Source organism: Adiantum capillus-veneris, chromosome 13 (genome assembly GCF_014529385.1).
Source record: "Adiantum capillus-veneris isolate H3 chromosome 13, ASM1452938v2, whole genome shotgun sequence".
NCBI lineage: Eukaryota > Viridiplantae > Streptophyta > Polypodiopsida > Polypodiales > Pteridaceae > Adiantum > Adiantum capillus-veneris.
The window spans coordinates 111,726,323-111,752,512 of record NC_140943.1 but is presented as its reverse complement, the minus strand read 5'-3'; the positions used below and the strand labels follow the sequence as shown (position 1 = coordinate 111,752,512).

The following is a 26,190-nucleotide window of genomic DNA, read 5'->3' as shown; positions in this document are numbered from 1 at the left end:
CATATACATATACATGTATGGATATATCTATACATATATGGATACACATAAATATAGTTTGCTTGTATTTGTGATACTTCCTTGAAGTTTTTTTTCTCTTCAAAGGAACAGCCCCCCTCTGTGGATCACTGTTATATAGTAGTAAATGCATAACCTTGTGCTTTTTCAAAGCAAGACCAAGAAGAGCTTAGGTTACTCCAAAACATCAAAACATGTGTTCCACTATTTATCACCACAATTTTCTGCGTATTTCATAGATAGGCAGCCTACCATTCAAAATTTGCATCACGGGAGTTGTCAATAGTAATTGTTTCTTACATGGAATTCAATATGCAATGTCAAAGGAAAGCTTCAATAAAGAACCGAGGTATAGTGCAACTCCTTGTTTGTCAAAAGAGCTGCTAATCTAATCTTCAAGCTTTCTGAAGCAGCCATTTTCTACAAGAATGGCCAGCTCTTTGCAAACATGGCATGGTTATATAGCGTGTGATTGACAAAATTCACAGTTTGCAGCCATGGTCCCTACTTCTCTCCCAAGCAGCAGCTTAATAGTGCAAATAGTATACACTAGAAGCTTCAGCTCTTTAAGTTAGATCACTCAAACAATCGTAGAAAGTACTAATGTCAATCTTTCTCTGTCCTGAATAAACTGCATCTGCATGCTCTTTGAACTTGCCTTGGGCAGCCATGTCCACCACCATAAGCAATTTCTTGATCGAAAGCTGAAATGCACCGAGTTGTTCAAAACCTCCACAAAACAGAAAAAGGAAAAAAAAAAACTCTATTGATGACAGATGAGTGTTATATTCACGTACCTGATGCAATGCAGTGACTGCGGCCTCAAGATCAACAGCAGTGAAAACATTGAGATTCTCAAGAACCTGCAAAAAGAACCATTAAAGCTTGTTAAATACAGAGCAGAAAATAAAAATGGCAAGACTCCAGAGAAATTGGCGCATACCCTCTTAATGTCGGCAGTTTTTAATTCCGGCACATGAAGACTCTTATTAAACACATCAACCATGCCCATCTCATTGAGCACCTCTGTTGCCCCAGTTGTGCCAATCACTAGGAGCCTTCTTCCCTGAACAACGACAACAGTTTCTAGTACCGCTTGAGAGAGAGAGAGAGAGAGAGAGAGAGAGAGAGAAATGAAATGAAATATTAACATCTTCAAAAGGCCCAAGTGACCTATGAGACCAGAAAGTTACAATGTGGTGGACCTGATACAAAGTCTGAGTAACAAAATATAAACACAATGGAATCCTAATCTGCTAGATGTGAACTAAGCAGCTAGCTGGGATTGTGTAGGATATGAGTGGGGGGTGAAGCGAATGGGGGGCTAATACAACACAATGTGGGTGTATCCTCAGAAAGAGCTAAAGCACAGGAGATTCAGCATCGGTCGCTGGTGGATCTCATCAATCTCCTCCATGGTAGTAGTCTGACTGGGCGTCGTGCATGTCGGGCCAAAGTGATCCGAACCCTCTGATGCAACCTCCGTCGATGTTGTGTAGGATCCACAGTCGTAAACGTCTAGATCTCCCCAGCTCGGTCGCTCGGTCGATCAGCGTGCCTCTGGTGCAAGGAGAATGTGTGTCCAATGTCTGCTCTAAAGAAGTCTCTGATCCGTCTGTGAGACTGGCTAGCCTCTCCTCTCATCAGGCTCTCTCTGTGTCTGCGCAGCTCCAGCAAAAACAGACCCAGGCATCTCTGGTCCTCGTATCCAATGACTCCAGAGAGCGGTCCAACCCTCTCTAAACAAGCAATGGAAGCAGCCTGGTATCTCATAGTAGAATGGGTAGTGGCATGTGTAGTGCAACTCTGTCTCAGGCTCCATGTGACACAAGTCTTGACCCGAAGCTGGTGTGAAGATGTGCATATATGGCCAATAGCACATCGTATCCCATGAGACAAGTGGGTATCCATGTATCTAGGTCTCGTCACAAAGCCGTCCTCCATAAGCTGGAGAAGATGCTCTCTGTAGAAAGCCATCTTTGTGCCCAACTTCTGTGCTGGCTGTATCCATGTCCTCCTGGTGTCTAGCTGAGTCAGGTCCTCGCGGATGAGCTTGGTGATCTCAGACTGTGTAAGAGTCACACACGGTGCATCCAATGAGTAATGGAAGGGGGGCAATCTGTCTATGCTGGACCCATGTGCCTGAAACCATGATGTCATCTCACCATACCAGCATGTTGTATCTCCCTGCTTGGCTACCTGTTGAGAGGACTCGAGCGCTAGGCGGGCAGATCTATCTCTGGGAAGTTCCCAGAGGCGGTGTATGAAGGAGACTAATCTGGTGACCGCCTCAACCACTAGTGGGGGGGCGGCTAGCTCTGCTCGGATAATGTCACGTGGTACTGAAGCCTTGGCTCTAATAGGCCGGGAGATCATAGAGACCAGAGGCTTGTCCATATCCCCCCATCCATCACTGCGACTCGACCTCCCATGATGATCCAATGAAGATCCCCATATCTCAGCTCCATAGAGCAATGCGGAAGCCACTGAAGTGTCAAAGAGCCAGAGCTTCGTCCAAGGCTCCTGAAACTAAACCTGTGAACACATCCTCTCCAATCTACCCAATGTTGCATTGGCTCTAGTCAATCTAGTCTCTGTTGCTCTCCTCGGTGAAAATGCTGGTCCATTAAAGACCACCCCAAGTTAAGTGTAAGCATCTTTATACTCCATACTCTCCTGACCGTATGTAAATGCAGGTGCTGACCTCGTGATCCACTGTGGGGTGGTATTAAACACCATAACCTTGGTTTTACCAAGGTTGACAGACAAACCACTTTCATGGGCGAAGCTATGCAAAGCATCCAAGTCACGTTGCATCCCCTCCGGAGAGTCGGAGATCAACACAATATCATCAACATATAACAATAGTGGAATCCATGTCCCTACCAGCTGTGCACCTCTATCACCATCTCTCTCAATATAGTCAGAAACTTCATCCGGGCAGCCCTGCTTGACCCCAATAGTGGAGTGAACCAGTGTAGATAGACCCTTTAAGGTGCATACATGCCCCACTACTGACCTGTATAATGCCACGATCCCCCAGATGAGCTATGTGGGTACTCCCATCTCCTGTAGTATGTACATCAATCTAGCTCTGGGTACTGTGTCAAATGCTTTGTAGAAGTCCACAAAGCTACAATAGATCCGTCTCCCATGCGATCTGCCCTCCTCAATAATGGTCAAAGTGTCCTGACATGGTGAAGAGTAGAAAAACCTCTCCTGAACCCTGCCTGCCCGGTTGCGCGTATCCCCTCCCTCTCTACCCATCTACTCAGCTGCTGCTCAAGAATAGATACGTACAACCGTGCCAATGGTTGTGCCAATGTGTGTCCAATCATGATAAGTGCGATAATTCCAAGGCTCCATAGGGTCTCCTGACTTGAAGATAGGTACAATAGTAGATAAGCTCCAAGTATCAGGCAAGCCCTCACACATGCACGGTTAAACAATACTAGAAGCTCTGCTAGTAGATCTCTCGCATGCATGAAGTGCTCAGCCACTAAGCCATTGTGATCATATGCTCTCCCAGTCCCCATCCTGTCAATTGCCTTCTTCACCATCTCAGTGGTTAAAAAAGCACGTGTGTGTGGGCATGGATCGGGGGGGTCAGGAAGGGGCGGCTGTCCCGAAACTGTGTACAGAGATGCTGCATACTGGCCCAAGCCTCTATAGAGGTAAAGGGAAGAGTGGGAGGGGGGGGGGGGGGGGGGGGGGGGGGGGGGGGGCGGGGGGGGGTGGTTCATGAAAGAGTCGCCATGCCTCACGTGAGTCCTCACTCAAGAATAGCTAGTATAGGTCCTGCTCTAGTCGAGCCAAAAATGCACTCTTCTTTTGCCGTTTAGTCGATCTGTGACTGTCTGTGAGTCATGCCCCCCAAAAGCACCTCCCTCTGAAGTTTTGCTCGTCTCGCAACATTCCTCATCATACCAGCTATTATGGGGCATGCTCCCAGAACGCCGTCTCTACTCACGCTGGGTGTGTGGATATGCCTCTGTTGCTGCATCATGTAATGTCTGTGTCAGTATAGTAGTAAGCTCCTCTAGAGGTCGCCCTGGCTCCTCAGTGCACAGGCATCGGTTGATCCCATCTATGTATACAGAGTCCGTCTCCCGCGTGAAGGTGTAGCGAGTAGGGGCTACTTCCTGTGGCCTGTGTGCTACACTAAACTGGAAAGAGATGGTCATCGCATGATCCATTGCCACACCAATAGGTCTCGGTCCAACCATGAGATCCTGGATACTAGAGATGAAGCTCGGATGTGCCATGACACAATCCACTGTGCTGGCTTCATGTCTATGTGGACAGCATGTGTGTGTGAGGCCTCCCGCAACGGGAAATCTCTGTAGGCCATTCAAGATGGCCAATCCATGTGCAGTCCCCATGTCTATCAAGTGTCGTCTATACTCAGTATGTTCCACATCCTATGATAGCCTAGACACGCCCGTCTCTGCAACATCCAGTTCTCTCAACATCTCCTCTGAAGTATCATAAAATAATGTCTGGTGATGTGCAATCCTAGCATTGAAGTCCCCTAGGATGATAATGTCACCATCTCTAGAGAACTCCCACATATCATCATCCAAAATAGAAAAGGGGGATTGTCCTCTGGGTGGTGCATATACTGACGTACTCGGGGGAAAGTAGCAAATCGCAAGGTAAAGATACTTGCATGTCTCTCCTCTCAATCTCACCCACATATACATAGCCTGCTCATCCCTACAGGCTATATGTATCAACGGCTACAACTCCTCCCTGAATAACACTGCCACTCCCCCTGAGCCCCGCCCTCTGTGCTTTGATCGTGTCTCCTATCTGCAGGCTGTCTCCCATATGTATCCACAGACGTGAGGCATAGACTACCCAGGGGCCTGATGTCACAAACTGCTGACGTGTCAACCCACTGAAGAACGGAGCCAGCCTGCAAATCCCGGCCAAGAGGCCTAAACCCTAAGTGAAGAAGCAGAAGCAGCATAAGAAGTTTTACCAACTTGCAAAGTCTTGCCAAGTGGCCTATTTTTAAAGGGAGTTTCCCCCAACTGATGGGACCCCGTCCAATGGGGCCCAAGTGGCCTAAAGGCATTAAATAAGCCAAGACCACACACACACTCACACTCTATTTGCGTAGCAACTGATGACGTGGCAAACCTATACGGATTCCGGATTTTGCGCTGATGACGTGGCAACCTGTACCGATTTCTTGCTTTTGTGCTGGCAGCTTTTGGACCAAATGCTTTTGACTACTTTTCATGTAATTGCGTTTAAGGCCAAGGGCCTTTAAATATGTGCAAAGGGCTCAGTCTCTGCACACTTCAGTAAGAAGGTGCAGAGGGTGAGTACCGGCATTGTACTGAGTTCAAGTAATATTAAGAAATACAGAAAGGGGCACCAAGGTTTGCGGCCAATACTCTCTGGGGTGGAACTTCGCCACTCCCCGTGTCGTCTCTCTTTTAGTTCAGTTGTTATTGAAGTGCTAAAAGTTTGTTCAATCTGTTCTTTTCCATTGGCACATGATGCCCATCTTGTGACACCTGAGGTGTCTCAGAATAGAAGACAATGTCTCTCCCAGTACAACTATCCTCTAAAGCACCCACATCAAGGCACATAATTCCATTACAATTCCAGGTAGCAACTTTGAGTGTGGTCCCATAGGTCTCACATCGTCAATGTTATATTAACGTTTTCAAAAGGCCAAAGTGACCTATGAGACTAGAGCGTTGCAATGTGGTGGATCTGATACAAAGTCAGGGTAACAAAATGACAAAATATACATACTATGGAATCCTAAACTGGTAGGTGTGAACTAAGCAACTAGCTGGGATAGCTAAATCACAAGAGATCCAGCATTGGTCGCTGGCGGATCTCATCAATCTCCTCCATGGTCAGCAATCTGACCGGGCATCGTGCATGTCGGGCCAAACTGATCCGAATCCTCTGATGGAGCCTCCGTCAATGCTGTGTAGTCCTCCGCAGTCGTGGGCGTCTGGATCTCCCCAGCTCAGTCGCTCGGTCCATTAGTGTGCCTATGGTGGGAGGCGACAAGCTCTGCTCTGGTAGTAGCTCCTCCGGGTGTCCAGTGTCTACTCTAAAGAAGTCTGTGATATGTCTCTGAGGCTGGCTAGCCTCTCCTCTCATCAGGCTCTCTCCATGTCTGCGCAGCTTGAGCAGAAACAAACCCAGGCATCTCTGATCCTCCTACCTCATGACTTTGGAGAGCGGTCCAAAGCCCTCTCTGAACAAGCAGTGGAAGTGGCTTCATATCTCATAGTCATCCCCTCTTGACAAGGCCTTCAGAAAAAAGATTTCTTTGTAAAACAAGTTGCTGGTTTCAAATGTTTCTTGACCAGAATATAACTGCCTATACCTTACCTGAAGCTACTTTTACAGATGCAAGAAGCCTTCGACTTGTTATACCATCACATGCTGTCAAGAATGCACTTCAATCCTCTTTTCACATAGAAACATCATTCAGGAAAAGGAGACTCCTACTCTAATACATTCACAAGCAGTTGCAAAACAAGTAACAGGTCAAAATCAGGACTAGACTTCCTTTCCTCCACTAGAATACTCTCTTGTCAGTCTCCCTCCTAGAAAAAACACTTCTACACTCCAGAGCCTCTCTCTTCTCACAGTATTAAGTAACAAAAGGCATACTATTTCTCGTTTACAATATAAACTATTTTCTTGTGCAATTCCAGGTTGATTAGCAAACGACATTCCTATTGAGAATTTTGGGAAAGGCCACACGGACCAAAGAGAACACCTGCAAAGGAGGCTACAGAGCTCTAATTTTACTGTTTAAAAGTAAATTCAAAAATTGGCCTAAAAACCTCAAGCATGTCCTTTTTTTCTCTGACTGGAAAGAATGTTTTTGGTCAGCCCTCGTGCCAACTCCCTATACTACCTTATGGAAGAAATAAGTAGGTTAAATAAGGCAAACGTGGCTCTAGAAACCCTGATTACACACTGCCACAGCGAGCTTTGACAGAATATTCATCTAAAAGGACACATAGGAGCCTTGCCCAGCAAACAATATTCTCATCATGGCCACTCCCACTTTATTTCAGTCTAGAAACCCCTTGATCAATGTTCCTACGGAGTTCCCATTTTTTAATCAAAGTCCCCTTTCTCCATGATCTGCTTTGCCAGATTTACATCCAGTGCTTTCACAAGGAATGACGTGCAGAGCATGTATACTAACATGTATGTCACACTGGAAAATGCAGAGACTGAGTTTCGTGCAGCTTGACAGAACTGGAAAACAACAGACCTACAGATTTAAGAATTTCAAATGATTTGAAGGCTCCTGTGTCATAATACAAAGGGACTGAAAAGAAGGAGCAGTCTATGACCTGTTATCGACCAGTTTCAGCATGGTCATACACAAAATAAAGTTACCTTAGGAGGAAGCCTTTTCAGCAACACCAGAAGTGTTTGTAAAATAAGATTTGAAAAGCGGGGCCCGATATTCACATACTCCAATAACCTTCACATAAAAAGAATGATGACGTAGCATGAAACAAAGATACAGAGTCGGAGACATCATACGCTTACACTGTACCTCTCAATATCATCAAGAATGATAATGCTCAATGGGGATTTGTATGCATCTTCAAAAACCTGGAGTTCGTGAATAAAGAATACAGTGCAATCGATCACTTGGGACATATCAAATTACAAACTACAAATTACTACCAACCTCTTCCCAAAAGCATTCTATTATCTTTGACACCTTCAAGTATAAGCATACCTTTGTTATCATTCCGCACTTGCTACTTTCACTACATCCAACCATATTCTCTGCCGATACCTGGTAAGCAAAACAGCATCCATTAAGCAAGAAAAACACACACGCCCCTAAAGCACCTTTAACTTCAAAAGCTCCTTACAATTTTGATGAAAGGAAATTCACTATCTATAGCAACTGTCGCAGCCATTGCAGTTTTGCCACTGTTTATAGAACATGTGAAAGTGATGTTAAAAGTATACTAAAAACCCTGTAGAGTTTGTAGAGCTTTTGAAAACAACACTGCTCATATGAGAAACCAAATCTTTCTCATTCTTTTTTCTAAAAAGAACAAGCAAAGAAGGCCATTGATTCTCTAAAATCAAGGAGAACCACCCATTCCTCTTACCTGGCTGGAAAGAGAAAGCAGTCTCAAATTTTGAATGACTTCCAGATATGACTTCCCTCTCAATGTAAGATGAGTTAAAACACTCTCTAGCCATACAGCAACAGCTGGCTACTCTACTTTATTTTGAACAGTCATGTAATACTTCGCTAGATTATGTGAACACAAGCCCCTTTTGCAGCTGTTAGCACCTTTTGTGTAAATTCTTGTTCTCATGAACCGCAAAACAACTTCATCAAATCCTTTAGGGATTTGCTCTCACGTCATGTAGAGGTTTAATAAAAAATTGGAAAACAGATGTTTTCATTATGAAAATATCATTTTTCAAGGTTTATCTTTTAAAAAAGAGTGTGTCCCCATGCATATACTCATTTTAGGAAAAAGACTGCCAACTCATTTTAGGCCATACTTTCCAATCAAAAGTCAGTTTTGTGGCTTCTTACTATTTTTAAAAATTCACAACTTTTGATTTTGCACTCTTTTGGAAGAAATGGTATATGGAAGTGTTCCTCTATGTAATAGGACCCTATGTTCTTGGTTTCAAAAAAAATAGCAAGTCTTAAAGCCAGTTTTATAGAATGAGGCACCAAGCCACTATTGTTGCTCAAACACAAACCTAGTATTCCAGTCACAAAAATGACTAATCATAGATGGTCACCACTAATCACCTTCCGTGGGGACCTTCAAGCAGACACGTAAGAAGAGGATTGCGATCGCTTCCTTTTACTTGCTCAACAAGCGTCATTAGACTTTCTTGGATATGCTTGTGTCTTTCTCCACAATCCAGCATCCCGTTAAGTCTGATGTCACCACAGAAAAAACACCGAGTCTTTAAAAGCTTGCACGATTAGGAAAGTGGCATGCTACTCCGTAGCAAAAAAAGAAATGTACCTGCACATCTCAAGACTATTCATTGCTGCTCCAAAAGCTGGCTTCACCTCCTGTAGCGCATGGAGGAAGTCATCCATGGTAATCTTAATGTTGTCTTCATCAAGTGGTTTGGAGAGATCCTCCAGACTAATTTGTCTATTTAAAGCGAAAGAGACTGCGCTCTTGACCAGGCCTTCAAGCTCTGCTCCACTGAAATTTTTGGTCCGAGCAGCTGCACAGGCAGCGATGTATATGCATAACTTGGAATCCCACAATCACCTTAGGGAGATAATCAAAACTTACCAAGCTCTTCCAGGTTAACATCAGGTGTTAGGAAAGAATTTTCCTTCATTTTACTCGAATGGATTTGTAAAATTTGTACACGCCCTTTTTCATCAGGCAGCCCTATTTCAATCTGTACTTCAAAACGCCCAGGTCTGCAATAATCATGAGCACTCAGTAACTGTACAGAGGTGAGACATTTAATCATTGGAAAGAAAATAAATTCAAGAGGCGGACTACAAAGCTTTCTTGTATGGTTTAAAATAAAGAAACAGACCGCAAAAGAGCTTCATCAAGAAGATCTTTCCGATTGGTCATCCCAATCAACAGTATATTGTTCAATGCCTCGACTCCATCTATCTGCAGATATAGAAGACCATGGAGTGTCAGTTTCTACACACTCAAAATATTGACTCTTTACATACCAAACGTGGTCAAACCTTAGTAAGAAGCTGATTGACTATGCTATCATGGACTCCAGTCCCATCTCTTGTAGATCCTCTAGTCTGTTAAGCAAAGTGAAAGCGTAAGAAGATGAATATGAAATTCTTCAGAGCCTCAAATGACCACCAAGCCACCACCATAAAACAATTTGGTTGGAAAATCTAACACGCAGAAGAGAAAAGTGCTCAAATGAGCCACATAGAAACCAACTAGTTCGCATGGTTGTCAACTAGCAATAAACATGATCGTGTAATTGAGAGCCTCCAATTTGTTGTCGCGTTTTCAATTATATAAATGGACAAGAGAGAAACTTGAAAAAGTAAACAAGCATCTTTCACCTGCTTATTTACAGGTTATCCACTAAAAGGTCGATTTAAATTAGAAACTCAATTGCATGCTGCATTAAAGCATTGCAAGGTGCCTAAATGGATCCCCTGGATATAAACCCTGTTGCCTGTTTACATTCAGTACTATGGCGTACACTCTAAATTCAGCTTTTGTTTGCAATCTGGGTAGACTGCAACTAGGTTTCAAACTTCAAAATTTCTTCATGAGCGCTTCATTGAAGTTTACTATTCACAACCATTGGAAAAATTCATACCTTGCAAATTGCATCAATCTCGTCAAATATAATAATGTGCAAGTCACTTTGATCACCTGTAGAGTTTAATGAAATAACAATAAGAGACAAACAAACACAGTTGTCAAATCACAAGCTTTGTTTCTAGACTACTAAAAAAAAAACCCGTGTCTTATTAGAAACTTCTTTAAACTAGCTGTCCCGCTACCTGAGAAGATCTAGGAATCTTATACTTTATGCAGAAAAAACGAAGTTACCTAGGTGGTTAAGTTCAGCTTTCTCTCTAGATTCTCCATTCTAGGTTAGGAGTTTAAGACTCCTTTCATTTTTGTTGTACTCCATGTGAAGGTATGTACACCAGTGTACTATCGTTTGGGTCTAATACACCAATATAGTCCTTTGCAGATGTCCATAGCTCTGAATCTTCTTTCTTCTTCTTCTTATCATCTAAACATCTTCTTATCTCAAGCTTATGCAGAATATGGCCGCAATGTGTGCAGCCGACTCTACCCAGGCCCCAATCATCTATTTGCCACTACCATTCAGAGACAAGAAGAATACTTCTACAAATTTGCAGAGCAGTGCAAGGCACATGGCACTTTAGACAAGAAGTAAGCCCCACAAATCATTTAATTTCCTTCCACAAGCTAGTGCCTTAGCCAGCGACGGCAAACACGAAGTTCTGAACTTATTAACAAGGAACTATCTCAGAAATGGTTTTGATCCTATAAATGAAACAAAACAGATTTCAGATATAATGCCTTAGAACATACCACGACTTTTCTGATCACTTTCTGCATCAGCGAACAGATCTCGAATATTCTTTTCTGTTTCGCCAACAAATTTACTGAGAACTTCTGGGCCATTCACAACCTTCATAAACGATAAACTAGAGTCACTCCCTCCACAAAATAGTGAATCTATCAATAATGTATAAAATCATCGGTGCAAACAATTTTAGAATTGTCAACTTCGGGACCTTAGCCTCCTATTGGGACAAAAAAGGACCGTAACTGGATGGGAATTTTTTGGAGCAAGAAGTTACATTTTTGGAGAAACATGACACAAGTCACAAGCAGCCATTTTTCCACAAAATATTAATAACTATATGTTGCTATCTCGCATTTTGAAGACCTTGATTGCCTGGTCTAAATCAAGAAAGGGACATGACTTACCTTGGGCTCACGACCATTAAGCATTTTCCCAATCTGTCTTGCAATCAATGTCTTCCCTGTTCCTGGAGGGCCCCAGAGCAGTAGACCTTTGACAGGATTGATACCCAACCTGCACACTCAAAATAGAAACTACATTTACAAAGTTACACAAATACTCTCTACTCAACGTTTTGAAATGAAGAAATAGGCTCTTTACTTTCTGATGACATGGGCTGGAAAGACTCTGGATGCAAAAGCTCTCCGAAAAATGTCTTGAAACTCCGCATCAAGTCCACCAATTCCTAGCTTCTGAAAATTGAAGTCTCTTTGCTTGAACAGGTTGCTATTAGCACCTCCTCGTTGATTAGAAAACTGATATAACAGTTTTATTCTTTAGGTGATATGTCCTTTCTAAATACCAGCCTCAAAAAATCCACCAGCCCTCTCCCCTCACACCCCCCACCAACACAAAGTCAACCCTTGCCCTTCGAAAGAAATAAATAAGAACCAAAAACAAGTAGTCCACCTTTATTCCAGATGTCGGAGTTGATTCAAAAAAGAACGATGTTGACTTTGCAAGCATGCCTCGTGTTGCACTTTCAGAATCCGATTGTTCGTCCACAACTGTTTGCGTAACAGTCAATGTGTAGTGTGTTCCCATAAATTCTAGAAGCAATAACTGCCCAACTGTAAAAACCTACACAGCAAATAGCTCAATTTGCAACTTGCAAAAAGTGATTCACAAAAAAGTGAAATATGACTAAACACTTTCAAGAATGAGCTTCAGCAATGATCCTTTTTTTGTGGCAAGAAAACTGGCTTTGCTTTTGTTCATTACTAATTGTGAAAACTTAAGTGATCGCTTTCTCGCTTTTTATTTCGCACAAAAAGTGGCTGTATACTGTGTACAAAAGAGACCTCTAGGGATGCTCAAAAGCCTATCACCCAGAGGATGTACAAGACCTGGGGGTTTGGGTTTTGGGGGGAGGGGGGGTGCTGGGTTGTTGGGCTTCCTATGCATACATCAAGGTGGCCTGTATGAAGAATATAAAATGAGCCACTGTGGCAGTGCATAGTCAACCATGGTCCAGACTGAAAAGGACTAAAGATCTCGGCCATGTCCGGAAAAAGAAATATCGACACTGCTCTGCTGCCCTGGAGGAACCCGCTGAAGTATTCCACTGGCTACAAAGAGTATGTAGTAGCTCAGTCCAAATAGCTGTCAAAGTGGTGGATGTAGGGGAAGACTGTGAGCCCAGAATGTGAGCACAACGAGCCTTCCACATGGTTCAGAGAGTGGTGCCGCATATCGTAGTAAAAACTCCATGCCTCTGGGAAAGGTCCATAAAATGACCTATATCTGGGATCATCTGTACAGTGCCTGGTCTATATCCCAATGAAGTAAGCATGAAGACCGGGTATGTCAGAGAGCCCTGAAAAAAGGGGTGTGACCCCAAAATTGCAAAAGCCATGCAAAGTGATAGTACTTGACAACCGCACCACATGACGGTGCGAGACCTATGGGACCAACCTAAAGCTTGCGATATGGAATTGCAATGGCTCATTACGATTGGATGTCGGAGCATTTGAGTATGCCTTCAGAGGGAGGGACATCATTTTCTATTCAGAGACCCATCAGAGGCCAAATATTCCATAAAACCATTTATTGCATGAAAACTCACAAGCCTATTTATTCTATATATTCTAATTTACCTAACAGCCTAACCTCTCTCCTCTTGAACGAGAAAGTAACATTTGCTATGCCCTTAGCTACAAGAATACTGGTTTAGTGCACCTGATTGCTGAACATCTTTTGTATATGCTTCCCCAAAACAACTGCATCCAGCTGTTGAACATAAATACAAAACCTTAGACTTTAAACCATAAATACTCTTGATGAACTGCATTCGTTTTTATCCTACCTCCTCAGCTTTACCACGAGCTCTTGCAAAATCCAATTCAAATGTCAGGACAACTAGCTTGAATCCCACATCAGGGGGCCTAAAACTGCAAGCTAAAAAAAAGCTTCATTAAATATGGTAAACATATGCACTGTAGGACAGAAATTAAAACCAGAGAGAACTTACCTAGAAACTTTAATTGGATCACGTTGAGAAACTTTGAGAAATTTGCGCTGAATAAGATTCAAAGCAAATGTTCCCTCCTCCAATGATTGATGAGATGTTTGACAGAGGTTAAAGAAATTATGCAATTCTCTCTCTCTCTCTCTCAGAGCAGACACGGGACAGCCGCAAGAGCCACTCCCACAGCAGAGCTCCCCCTCATCTCACACCAGAGGCGCACTGATTGACCGAACGATTGAACTGGGGAAATCTAGGCGCCCGCGACTACGAAGAACTACACAGCATCGACGGAGGCTACGACAGAAAATTCGGAGTACGCTAGCCAAGCATGCAAGACGCCCGGTCAGACTACTAACCATGGAGGAAATTGATGAGATTCGCCAACGACCGATGCTAGATCTCTTGTGATTCAGCTATCCCAACAAGCCGCCCCCTTTTTTTGCTTAGTTTTTGCTTGGCTCACATTGACCAACTTAGGACCCCATAGTATATATCTTTGCTTTGTACCATTTTTAGGTTATTTTGTTACTCTGACTTTGTATCAGATCCACCACTTTGTAACTTTCGGGTCTCATAGGTCATTATGGCCTTTTGAAGACGTTAATATAACATTTCATTTTCTCTCTCTCTCTCTCTCTCTCTCTCTCTCTCTCTCTCTCTCTCTCTCTCTCTCTCTCTCTGTGTGTGTGTGCCGCTTCCATTGTCACCAGGAGGTGTATTTTTCCTGTTGCCTTCCGTAAATAAGTATTAGATATATTTATTTTATTTTTACTTGTTTGTCCCAAAACCCTTGAAAAGGTGCAAGTGGACATTGCATGGCCAGTGTGAAACGGCTGCAGCCAAATGGGTTTCTCACATCGGGGATCTAGGTCGGTCAGATAGGGACTAGTTAGCACTGAATTCTGATGAGTATGGAAGCTCGTGTGCGCCAAACTAGAATTTGGGCCACTCGTCAAGTCACTGCAACTTTATAAGTTGAAAGGGGCCAGTAAATTAACCCACATTGTAGATGTTGGTCGAATGGTAGTCTTCAATGATGGTCAGGAGACCGATAGGGACGCCATGGAAGCATCTCCTAAAATTTAGGGAACTGCTATTTTTGACCAGAAAATGTGTTCGCGTCATTAGCTCTGGAATGACAAGGGGAACATTTTATTGCTCTGCTGCTAAGTCAACTGACGCACCAGTTGAGATATTTTTAGCAGGGAAAGCCCAAACTCGGAAACTGGGCGACGTGTCAGCCTGTGAGCGATTCTGCCACTCTGGGAGGCAAAAACGAGCTGCATATCAACAAAGGGGGCACCATTCTCAGCCTCAGGTGGATTGTAGCAGGTACAGAAGCTATGGAATGCTTACCTTGCCCTCTATGCACAGTATGGTGACAGGAGTGATGCCCCGCACGCTACATACTGCTCTCTTTCTCCCCTACGTACAGTATGTTATGCCCCACTAGTGGGCTTCTCATTTGACCTATGTACAGTTCTGGGGGTTTATGCGCGTTTGCCAAGGCAAGAGCCTTCTGAACAGGAACCGGATTAGCTAATTGCTAATCCCCCACAGGTACGCACAGTTCCATCACGAAAGATTGCGAGTTTGGAGAGTTTTCTCGCGTGAAAACTCGTTCAATTCACAGGGGAACTATCCCATTGCGTGCGGGAGCCCTTGGGACACGCGTAGGCGTGTTCGCTCCGCTAAAAACGATCCGAAACAGGGAATTACAGCCTGCTGTGTTTTTCTGCAGGTTTAGGGTTTCGCACCTAAACTGCAAGGGAAAATCGGGGGAGCCTCGTGAGAGCCTTGGGATGCGTGTACAGGCTTTTGGGCTCCCGGCAGTGAAAAACAGAGAATTACAGCCCGCTGAATTTCTGTGACAGCTCACCAGAAAGCTTCCAGATATCGAGGGAATCCGTCCTAGACAGGTGTTTTTGACCTACAGGGGTTTTTGCGCCGTTATGCTGTCGAAATCTGGTCGAAAACTTGCGTTTTCAGCCCTCGCCAAGTTTGGACAGCTTTGTGAAAGCTTGTGCTAAGTGGTCGGATCGTCTACCTTAATTTGAATAAAGAAATACCGAAAGGGGCGCCAGTCTTTGGGGCCTACAGGGTGTCGGTCTCGTGTGCGTAGTGACATTCTAGTCGCTGGACGCAACTATGTTCTCTTCCCTTCTCAGTGCTCTGTGTAAAGTTAACAGGTAATTGAAATAGTACCGCCCTCTACGTTGTACGGGCCGGTTATATCCATTGCTTGTTCAGAGAGGGTTTTGGACCACTCTCAAGGGTCATGGGATACGAGGATCAGAGATGCCTGGGTTTGTTCTTGCTCGAGTTGGGCAGACACAGAGATAGCCTGATGAGTGGCGAGGCTAGCCAGTCTCAAAGACGGATCACAGACTTCTTCAGAGCAGACACGGGACAGCCGCAAGAGCCACTCCCACAGCAGAGCTCCCCCTCGTCTCACACCAGAGGCACACTGATCGACCGAGCGACTGAACTGGGGAAATCCAGGCGCCCACAACTGCGGAGGACTACACAGCATCAATGGAGGCTACGTCAGAAGATTCGGAGCACTCTAGCCAGGCATACACGACGCCCGGTGAGACTACTAACCATGGAGGAGATTGATGAGATCCGCCAACGACTGATGCTAGATCTCTTGTGATTCAGCTATCCCAGCAAGCCGCCCATTTTTGCTTAGTTCACATCGACCAGTCTAGGATCCCATAGTATATATCTTTGTTTTGTACTGTTGTTATTTTGTTACTCTGACTTTGTATCAGATCCACCACCTTGTAACTTTCTGATCTCATAGGTCACTATGGCCTTTTGAAGACGTTAATATAACATTTCATTTCATTTCTCTCTCTCTCTCTCTCTCTCTCTCTCTCTCTCTCTCTCTCTCTCTCTCTCTACCGTGCTGCCCTCCGCCCGCCTCCCACCCCCTGTCGCGTTGCCCTCCCCCGCCCTCCCACCCCCTCTGTCGCGCTGCCCTCCCCTGCCTCCTCCCCCTCTGTCGCGCTCCCCTACCCCGCCCCTCCCACCCCCTGCTGCACTCACACTCCCCCGCCTCCCTCTCTCTCTGTCAAGCTCCCCCAATCCCTCGCCTCCCTCCCTTTCTCTATCAGGTCGAAGAAAATCTTGAGGGACGGCTAATAAATTTCAGAATTTTGGAAAAACTCAAAATTTTAGAATCAGCTGCAGAAATCGCTAGAAAGTTGAGAATTTCAGCTCAGCTGCAGAAATTTCAGAGTTCAGGTGCAGAAATTTCCGTTCAAAAATTCCAGTAAGTGCAGAGATTGTGGATAGGTGTGGAATGCACATGTATGGATGATGTGGAGATTGTAAACAAATGTGGAATGACCATCTATGCATAATGTGGAACCACATTTACATAGTGCGCATTTCCCTCTCCCTCTGGCTATCAAGACACACATCGAGCCCTTGAATTTATACAGCAATTTGACATCGCTTTATCGAGAGGTGGTTTCTCGGAACGCTCCAAGGTACGAAGGGCGGCATCTTACTTAAAAGGAAACGCACAGACATGGTAGTCTACTCTGTTGTTGCACAAAGAAGCACCTAAGAAGTGGATAAAATTCAAGAGAATTTTCAATTATGCAAGGTTAATGGAAGAATATGAAGAAGATGTCTTCAGGGATTGGCATCATCAAAGATGAAGAAAGAAGACACTTTGGATGACTACAACTAGAGGTTTTGAAAAATGAACAAGAGGAGGGGAGCAGTCTGCTGCTCGGGGGACAAGTCTAAGCCAATCTTTCAACCCAAATATCGAACTGGAGTCCCTAGGAAGATCCACCTGAAGCCCTCCCCTCGCGACCAATCAAGCGTAGGAGCACTGCCAACCTAGAAAGCCATTGTCTTCCTCCAGTTGATCCGTGCGCCCGATGCACAACAAAACACCTCTAGAGCTTGCTCACACCTATGTAGATTGGCCTTTTGGCCCTACAAGTACAAGGCTCAGTTCTCGGTGTCCAGTCACTCGTCTCCCCTAATCGGGAGCTCTAGGCCTCGCAAGCCAACCTGCTGTGAGGCGAGAAATCTGTTCAATGCCTTAGCATAGAACAGAAAGAGGAAGGGGGCTAAAGGGCAGCCCTCTCTAACCGACCGCGTGAACATGAAGCGCTCCCCTCATCCTCCTGCCAAGAGGACCTGATTATGTGCATGCCTGTAGATAGCTGACACACCTCTGACCCAAGCATCTAAGAAGCCCATCCTGCGTAGGGTGCCCTCCAAGAAGTCCCAATCCACTCTTGTTGTAAGCCTTCTCAAAATCGAGAAAAAGAATCACCAGATCCTCACCGCGGAGACGCGCGAGGATAGACGCCTTCCAAAAAGTAAAGATGTTGTCAAGGATACTACGCTCCTTAACAAAGCGTGTCTGAGTCCCATGTATAATGCTCTCAAGTAGTGGTTGAATCCTCACACTCAGAGCCTTTGCCAAAATTTTGTAGGCTGAGTTGAGAATGGTGATGGGCTAGCCACTGCAAAATCTCATCCAAGGAGCCTCCCCTCCTTGGGAATATGGTAAATCAAGCCCTCACTCATGCTGACAGGCATCTCTCCATTATAGAAGATGTACTGAAAAGCGCTGCAAAGATATGAACCAAGCAAGTCCCAATACTCCAAGAAGAAAATGGGGATCAAACCATCCTCCCCTGGACAACTACCACGGGGGAGAACTCTGAGGGCCTCATGGAGCTCCTCTAGCTAGAGGGGAGGCTCTAGTCTCTGATGCATCTCCTCAGTAACTAGGCAAGGCATCTGTGCCCAAACCTGCTCTCTGCATGCATCCTAATGCTTTGACTGAGGCTCAACTGACAACAACTCTCGGTAAAAGTCAATAGCAACTGCACGCATGTCCTTGGGCTCTGAAGCACCTGACCCGTCGGGTCTCCTCAACTGGTTGACACTGGTGTGCGCATGACGGGGACCCACCGTTGCAAAGAACTCCCCAGTAATTCTGTCACCATCTGGGTCCACTGAGATGCCAAACGATGCAAGGCAAACTCGTGACGTCTCTCCTCAATGCTAGCAAGCTCCTGTCGAGCCTGCTGTAACTGCTCCACCAACCAAGGATTGTCTAGATGGTGCTCCTGCACCCTCTATAAGGAAACCACGGCCCGACGGAGACACTTCTCCTCCTCCCTAGCTGCAGCCAAGCAAGCTGCAGACTCCATCCAGTCTTTTTGTTTATTCGATCTTCTTGAAAGAGCTGAATGATGTTCTTGTCTGCAAGCTCAGGCTGACTGTCCTTGAAGGCTTACCAAGAGAGTTACCTCATGCACGTCCAAAAGATCATACGATCGATTTGATTCCAAGCAATACACCACCAAACCGGCCACCCTACCGAGTTCTCCGAGCCCTTGAATTTGTACAATAGTTTGACGTCACCTTCTCTGGAGGATGGTTCACAGAACACTCCAAGATGCAAAGGGCGGCATCTTACTTGCAAGGAATTGCTCATATATGGTGGTCTAATCTGTTGTTACGTAGAGAAGCACCTCTGGCGTGGTTAAAACTCAACAAAATTTTCACGTCAACTTGGATATCATATGGGCCCAAGAAAATTGTGCAGGATGCTGACGTGGCAACGTTGTACGGACAGCCCGCGTTTGCCACTGAATGTTGACGTGGCACCGTACGGATTTGCGTGATTTGCGTTGGCTGCCTTGAGCGCTAGCTTTTGAGCCTAGGATGCTTTTAGAACTTGAAGCTTTTCAAGTACTGCTTTTGGGGCTCTGCTTTTGGACATCCCTTGTATTGTTTATAAGAGCCCTTGGAGCCTCACTCTACACAGCATCTGGACATAGAGTTTGAGAGTAGAGGTCCCTCGAGAGTTGTACTTTTCAATGATTAATGATAAAGAAATACCGAAAAGAAAGCCAGTCTTTGGGACCAATACTTCTAGGCGTGGAACTCCGTCGAGCCGTGTCAAATATCTCTCTCTCTCTCTCTCTCTCTCTCTCTCTCTCTCTCTCTCTCTCTCTCTCTCTAGCTCTGCCGCCTGCTCTCATTTCTCTGTTCTGCCGCTAACCCCCCTGGGCGAGGGCTGCCCTGTGGGGGGCGTTAATCAATAGCTATGCCCTCCTCTAGTAGATCTGCATGCTTTCGATCCTGTCAAGCAGCGCCCACACTCGGATGAATTGCCGCCTACGCTCCAGTTCCAGCTGAACATCACGCTTCCCACGCGGTTGCATACCACACTCCCCACATGCTCCTCGCGCTCAAGCTCTGCTGCTTGCACTTCAATGCGTTTGACGACTGGCTTGACAGCAACATTAAATGAAGCATGTATTAAAGAAGCTTTCATTAAGCCCATGAGAGAGAGAGAGAGAGAGGGTCACACTGGAAAAAAAAATTCAACCAACAAAGTAAAGGTGATGGGAACCAAGGCAAAGACAGCACTCCCAAAGACGCCTACGAGAACACGGCCAAGTTTCACCACCGTCGTAGGGGCCCCGAGCAAGGCTGACCGCATCGGACAACTCCAGGAGGCTTTGGACCGAGTCATGGAAGAAAATCGTGACCTCAAGGCTCGTCTTAGCAAACTTGAGGAAAGATTCGACTCCATGGTAGATCTCACTACCGACAAGCTAAAGCAAGTTGAAGCACAGATCACCCAAGCCCACTCGGCCACACACGAAGATGCGAGGACATTGAGCCTTCTACATAATCCATGACGCAATGCAGAAAATGATTGTAAATACTGTATCCCGCAGATATAGATCAAATTGATGCACGCTAGGAGAGTGCCTTATCTATAACCCACCAGACCAGATCTTTAGAAGAACACTTAAACAGAGAGAGTGAGCTGGGAAGACAGAATAGCCATGCAACCGCGTGCCCCCCAGAAAACCCGTCATGAAGGCGAACTCAAATAAGCAAACAACACATTGTTGTTGTGCACATGCATATCCAAAAGCAATAGTACATTGCTGACATGTCAAGTCATGGCCAGTAGTGCAGCCCAAGTGCCATCAAGGAGTGCTACACAAGCAAGCGTCCACATGAAATCAGATATCCAATAGCTGACTCTAAGGTTCCACATGCATGACCAAAACTGCAACTGAAAAGCAAGAGAGATCGGTTGCTCACACCAGTGCCCTGACTAGCGCGGAAGGTGAGGAATGTACTGCTCCCTCAGACCCAAAGTAAACAGTGTACTTAGAAAAAAAAACCGGTTCCCCATTAGTCTGCTCAGAAGACCACTACCACTCACCAGGATCCCAGACCAACTCCGCCAACGCCTCTCTCAGAAAACCAGATCAACACAAGAGAGCTTGCCAATGGAACCCTCTACTCGAATAGGGTGCGAATGAGCATCCAAACACTGATCAAGAGATAACACACCCCGAAAGAGAAAGACCATCCATAGATGATGTCCGGGAGACCGAGTCTGGCAATGTCAAAAACAAGAGTCCAATGACAAGCACAATGCTCGCTCTCTCTCTCTCTCTCTCTCTCTCTCTCTCCCCAAAAAAAAAACCTGATAAAGGATATTGAACACTGAAGACCACAGAGACTCCACTGGAAGAGGAGATGAGAGCAAGGTTGTGCTCGAAAAAGGAAGCCTGCTTGGGGCTACAGAAGGCATAGTTGTTGAAGGCGAGTGAGGCATCGGGAGTATTGCCGACGGATAACGTGAGACTCGAGGGAGGGCCTGCACTATCACGATAGCCAGGCACGGGCCTTCTGAATGCAGACGCCATGGCAAGATCTGATCAATTCAGCAGCTTCCCCGTCAGCTGGTTTGCTGTTGCGGACGATCCAGCGCGCATTGCAAGTCACGCTTAAATACTACTAGTACTCATACGCCATGTGTGCTTCCTTACTTGCGAGAGAGGGAGGAGGTTCAAGTCACACGCTTGAATACTACTACTACTCATATGCCATGTTTGCTTCCTTACTTGAGAGAGAGAGTAGTAGTATTCAAGTCACGCTTGAATCTGCTACTCATATGCCATGTGTGCTTCCTTACTTGAGAGAGGGAGAAGAAGAAGAAGAAATTTTAACTCGCATTGCAAGTCATGCTTGAATACTTCTAGTACTCAGATGACATGTGTGCTTCCTTGAGAGAGAGAGAGAGAGAGAGAGATTTTGGGATGTTGATGTGTCATTTGCTTGCTTATTACAAAAGAATCCTCTTGACCTGGGCATAACATCAAGAATTTCAACTCTAAATTGTGTCATCAAAGGGCTAGTGAGGATAGAAGCATTTCACATAGTCGCAGCAAACATTTGACGAAAACGATTGGAGCCTCCAAATAAGGAGAGCCTTTCACTCTCTAAATTAGAGTGCTTCATTAGCTGCATTTGCATTTATTTGAAGTTGAGCCAAATTAACTACATATGTATCTAGAAACTAGAGTAAGTAAAAAAGTATATCCATATTTGTCTTAGCTTTCAAAAAGAATTGACATTTGCAAAATGTCCTTACTACCTTAAGGTTGTAAATGTCTTTGAAAAGAAAAGAACGTCTAATTTTTCTTGCATGGTGGAGTTTGGACAATGCTCCCCAAATTTTGATAATATGTGGGAATGCACCATTCCACAACATCATAAAATTTTTAGCCCATTTATTCATTGCGTAGTCATTTCCAAGAATAGTTTTTCAAGCTTCCTACTCACCCTCCACTTGTCACTTGCTAATCATTGTGGCCAACGTAATGTTGTTACCTAAATCTTATGTTCTATGATATGCCAGATATCTATTGAAAGCTTGATGCATGTAAATCAACCTCCCCTCATGTACTACACCAACATGATCAAAAGTAAAACACAAGCTAGTTAGAGGTGTTGTCTCAATAAGGTACTACAAAGTTAACCACACAATTGCGCTCAAAGAACCCAAAAGAACTCAAAATCAAGGTAGTTGCTAAGGGCCTTGCATAGTGACCAAACTTTGGTTCTTTTGATGTCACTCTTGACGAAGCCAATACTCTAACCCTTTTGTGGTGGTGAAACAAAATAGACTTAAAAATGAAAATACACCTCTTGCAAGCAATCACAAACTTCTAGATGATTCGATGCATTCATTTTAAGATGAAGAAAGAAATGAAATTGCTCATTCAATTTTTGGATGAAGACCTTAGAACCTTTGTGCGACTCACGAGGATAAAGCCCTTCGGGTGGTTGAGTGAGTTAGCTTAAAACAAGAGCTCAATGTGAAGTTGGAAGTAAGTCCAAGTGTATGCCCACACATTTAGAACCTATTCTTGACAACACACATCACAAATAAGCATTTTAATTGCCTTCATCCATGAGGAGGTGCCAAGTTTTAACTTATCTTCTCTACAACTCACAACTCAAACACACACTCTGATTGACCTTAAGTATGAGAAGGTGTGAAGTTTCAACCTGTCTTTGCAAACATTGTTGACAATTAATGAAACAAATAAAAATCATCAAAGAATCCATCAGCATCCTCATAATCCTCTTTATCTTCCATATTGTCCTCTTCATGAGAAGGTGCAAAGTTTTTACATGTCTTTACAAACATTGTTGACACCTAATGAAACAAAAATTTAAAAAATCATCAAATAAGCCATCAGCATCTTCATAATCCTCTTTATCTTCCATATCGTCCTCTTCAGTTTTGAAACTCCTAGATAATTCATTCTTGCATATCAACTACAATATGGATGAAAAATTGGCCACTTGATAACCCTTTGGCACCAAAACCATGCAAATAAGGCAGAAGTGCATTTGATCAGTCTACATCCTACAATGAATTCCTACAAGGATCTCCTTGATAGCAACTTCTCTTGAGAATGACTAAATTGAAGAAGGGCTGCACTCATATGCAAAAATGCTACACCAAAATGTAAATCTCAATTAATTTTCCTTTCAAGGATGTAGCACACACACTCCAAGTTGTAATCATTACAGGAAATAAATCTGATGCTAATCCCTAAAGTGATCCAGAATCACAAGCTAATCTTGGCAATCAAGGGTTACTTATTTTCATTAGGATCACCCACCATGCTTAAAGGGCAATCACAAAAGCTACTTTTTTGGATTTGATAATTTGTTGAATCTTTTTTCTATGAGAGAGATGTCACCGTGTATATGATAATGATGTGTGTGAAGACACTTAGGTTTATCGGGGCACCCTTTTCCCTCACTAAGAGGTTTTTTCCCTCGTGCTTTGTATGTGTGCCCGTACTCTAGGACTATCTTATCTTTTAATTGCACACCAAGTAATATATTATCACTTATGTGTCTTGAGCTTCCTCTCCATCTTCAAGTTGTGTGTGCATTTTTGCAACCCTAACTCCAACAATTGGTGTCAGAGTAGGTTGCATGTTCTAGAGCATAGTCTCTAGTGTCACCAACACCTTTTTGCTCACTTTTCCCAATTTGGGGTGAGCATTATCTAGTGAATATATACTTTGGAAAAACTCCTAGAGCTTACTGTGCTCAAAATTTCGATTCGAACTCGTTTTGACACCCATTTCCACTACTACAAGTATCACACATGCAATTTCATCCTTTTGTGCAAATTTTTGCATAACAGATCTTTGATAGTCTACTATGGTTTGTGTTACGTAGTTTGGGAATTTTCTACATCAAGTTTAGTCTTTCACTATGGCTGAGAGCAAAGATGTTTTCAACATGTCATTGCTTATGACATGTAATGGAAATGGCCTTTGAACTTTGACAATAGCGGAACTAAGAGAATTAAGGTGAGCATTTTTGTGAGATCACTTTGAGAACATAGAGGATGAACTTAATTGATGGTAGCAACATAAACATAGTACTTAATTAACTTGGCATGAACAATACTTTTGCAAGAGAGAGAGAGTATTAGAGAACATGACAATAGTTGAGGACCGGATTTACTTGGAGCCGGTCCCCCCTCCAAAAGGCGTTTGTATTATAGATTTTCCCATCAAGAGAGACTTTGTTACAATACAATCTTTGTGTTCTTTGTGACCTTGGTGATGCTCTTGCACTTTGCGCTCCACACAATGAGAGAATGTGTGGGGGGGGGGGGGAGAGTTTACCCCCCTCTCATGCTTGGTCCACACCTCTCTCTCTCTCTCTCTCTCTCTCTCTCTCTCTCTCTCTCTCTCTCTCTCTAGTATAATTTAATTATTTCATTTAGACATGTGTTCTCTTTTTCCTCTTTGAGAGAAAGAACTTAACTATTTAATTTTATGTATCTAAATTCTCATTGGACCCCTTTAAAACGTATCTAATAGCATTCAAGCACATCATGAGAGCCACATGTGGAGGATCATTTGAACATGTGTCTTTTATGCTTATTAATTCATTTGGTTGAATTGAATACTTCAAGAACTTAGTCAATCAAGCAAGCATATGTCTTTTATTCTTCTTAAGTCACTTGTTTTGAATTGAATACTTCAAGCCTTAGTCAATCAAACATGGAAACTTTTATGTCTCTTGAGAATTTATCTTTGAATTCAACATTTCAAAAACCTTAGTCATTTAAGCATAAAAATCACCTCAAGCTTTGGGCAAGGTTTCCACAACCACTTTAAGCATCTTAGCACCTCATGCTTGGGTAGGATTCCCACCTCGAGGTTAGCCCTAGCTTGCGTAAGGTCAAAGGACTTTTTAACATTAACTTTTGGAAGTCTTTAATGAAGGTAATCCTAAGATCTGTTAAGCTCCATTAGATGCATGTTGCTCTTTGATAGACTACCTTCATTTGGACACCTTTTGAAATGTAACCATCTCTCCTCTTGGTCCCTTGCTGAGGTAAATCTAGAAGCACTTATTGCACATTGCTCTTTGGTAGACCGTCTCCTTCTTGACCCCTATTGAGATGCAACCATTTCTCCTTTTGCTCCCCTGTTGAGACAGGTCTAGAAGCACATATATATATCCTAACTCTTGTTCCCCTTTTATCTTCCCATATTAGTGATCAGTTTAATATGAGAAAATCATTTGGTAAAGTTAGATATTATATTTTTTGACATGACAAATTAGATGGAGATAACTATCCGTTGTGGGCTTACATGATGTAGTGTGTAATCATTTCCAAGAGTGTATGGAGCACTGCTAAAGGTTATGATGTACGGCCACGTTCTATGGATACAAGTTCTATAGAGGATGTTGTAGGTTCTAGCATTTTTTCTCATACTGCTAGTGCAATTTTACTTACATCTATAAAGGCTCATTGGGATAGTAGAGATGTGCAAGAGTATGCATTGATTTCTCTATTATTCAAGTGCACCATTACTCCTCACATTCGCTCAGCTAAAACAACAAAATTTGCTTCGGACATTCTTGGTAGCTTGTCTGCACGATGTAATGAGACAAAATATCATTTATGTGCAAATAGTTAGAATCAAAGTTAGTTCCTTCACACTTTTTAATGTACTTTTTGGAATCAAGAAGACGCTATTATCTATTTCTACATCATCAGGACTTGGTCTTGTTTTAAATATTGTGGATGACAAATGCATTGGTCACGATCTTAGTTTAGGTGATACTATTGTGGATGACAAATGTACCCGTCACAATCTTAGTTTAGGTGATACTATTGTGGTATCAGGTGCCTTGTCTTATGGGTTATAGAAGCTCAATCTCATGACAAGTGTGTGGAAGACTTTGCAAATCGAGTTATAGATTTTAAAGCTATTTTA

The 26,190-nt window shown here is 43.7% G+C and overlaps 2 protein-coding genes across 3 annotated transcripts in view; both read right to left on the bottom strand.

Annotated features, from left to right (window-relative positions):
• Positions 1-205: 205 nt before the first annotated feature.
• NSF (AAA-type ATPase family protein) lies at positions 206-21,397 on the bottom strand. 2 transcript variants are annotated; one of them, XM_086527193.1, is made up of 21 exons: positions 21,077-21,392; positions 13,565-13,660; positions 13,400-13,484; positions 13,273-13,323; positions 12,004-12,174; positions 11,695-11,849; positions 11,499-11,607; positions 11,097-11,196; positions 10,345-10,400; positions 9,740-9,805; positions 9,577-9,659; positions 9,321-9,454; positions 9,039-9,249; positions 8,816-8,947; positions 7,905-7,965; positions 7,766-7,825; positions 7,577-7,635; positions 7,414-7,501; positions 962-1,084; positions 816-881; positions 206-722 (listed from the first exon to the last, which is right to left on the bottom strand). In XM_086527193.1, the coding sequence occupies exons 1-21, from the start codon at positions 21,283-21,285 to the stop codon at positions 585-587; spliced, it is 2,253 nt and encodes a 750-aa protein (XP_086383319.1). In that variant the 5' UTR covers positions 21,286-21,392; the 3' UTR covers positions 206-584. The 2 variants fall into 2 exon arrangements, with proteins under 2 accessions (XP_086383319.1, XP_086383320.1); XM_086527194.1 differs by lacking the exons at positions 206-722; positions 816-881; positions 962-1,084 and adding an exon at positions 3,767-6,303 and having other exon boundaries at positions 21,077-21,397.
• Positions 21,398-22,958: 1,561 nt separating this feature from the next.
• LOC147444659 (uncharacterized) overlaps positions 22,959-26,190 on the bottom strand; it is a 30,039-nt gene continuing 26,807 nt past the window's right edge. Inside the window, exon 2 of the mRNA XM_086528131.1 lies at positions 22,959-23,084. Within this exon, the coding sequence (XP_086384257.1) occupies positions 22,959-23,084 (126 nt within the window). The remainder of the gene's footprint in view (positions 23,085-26,190) is intronic.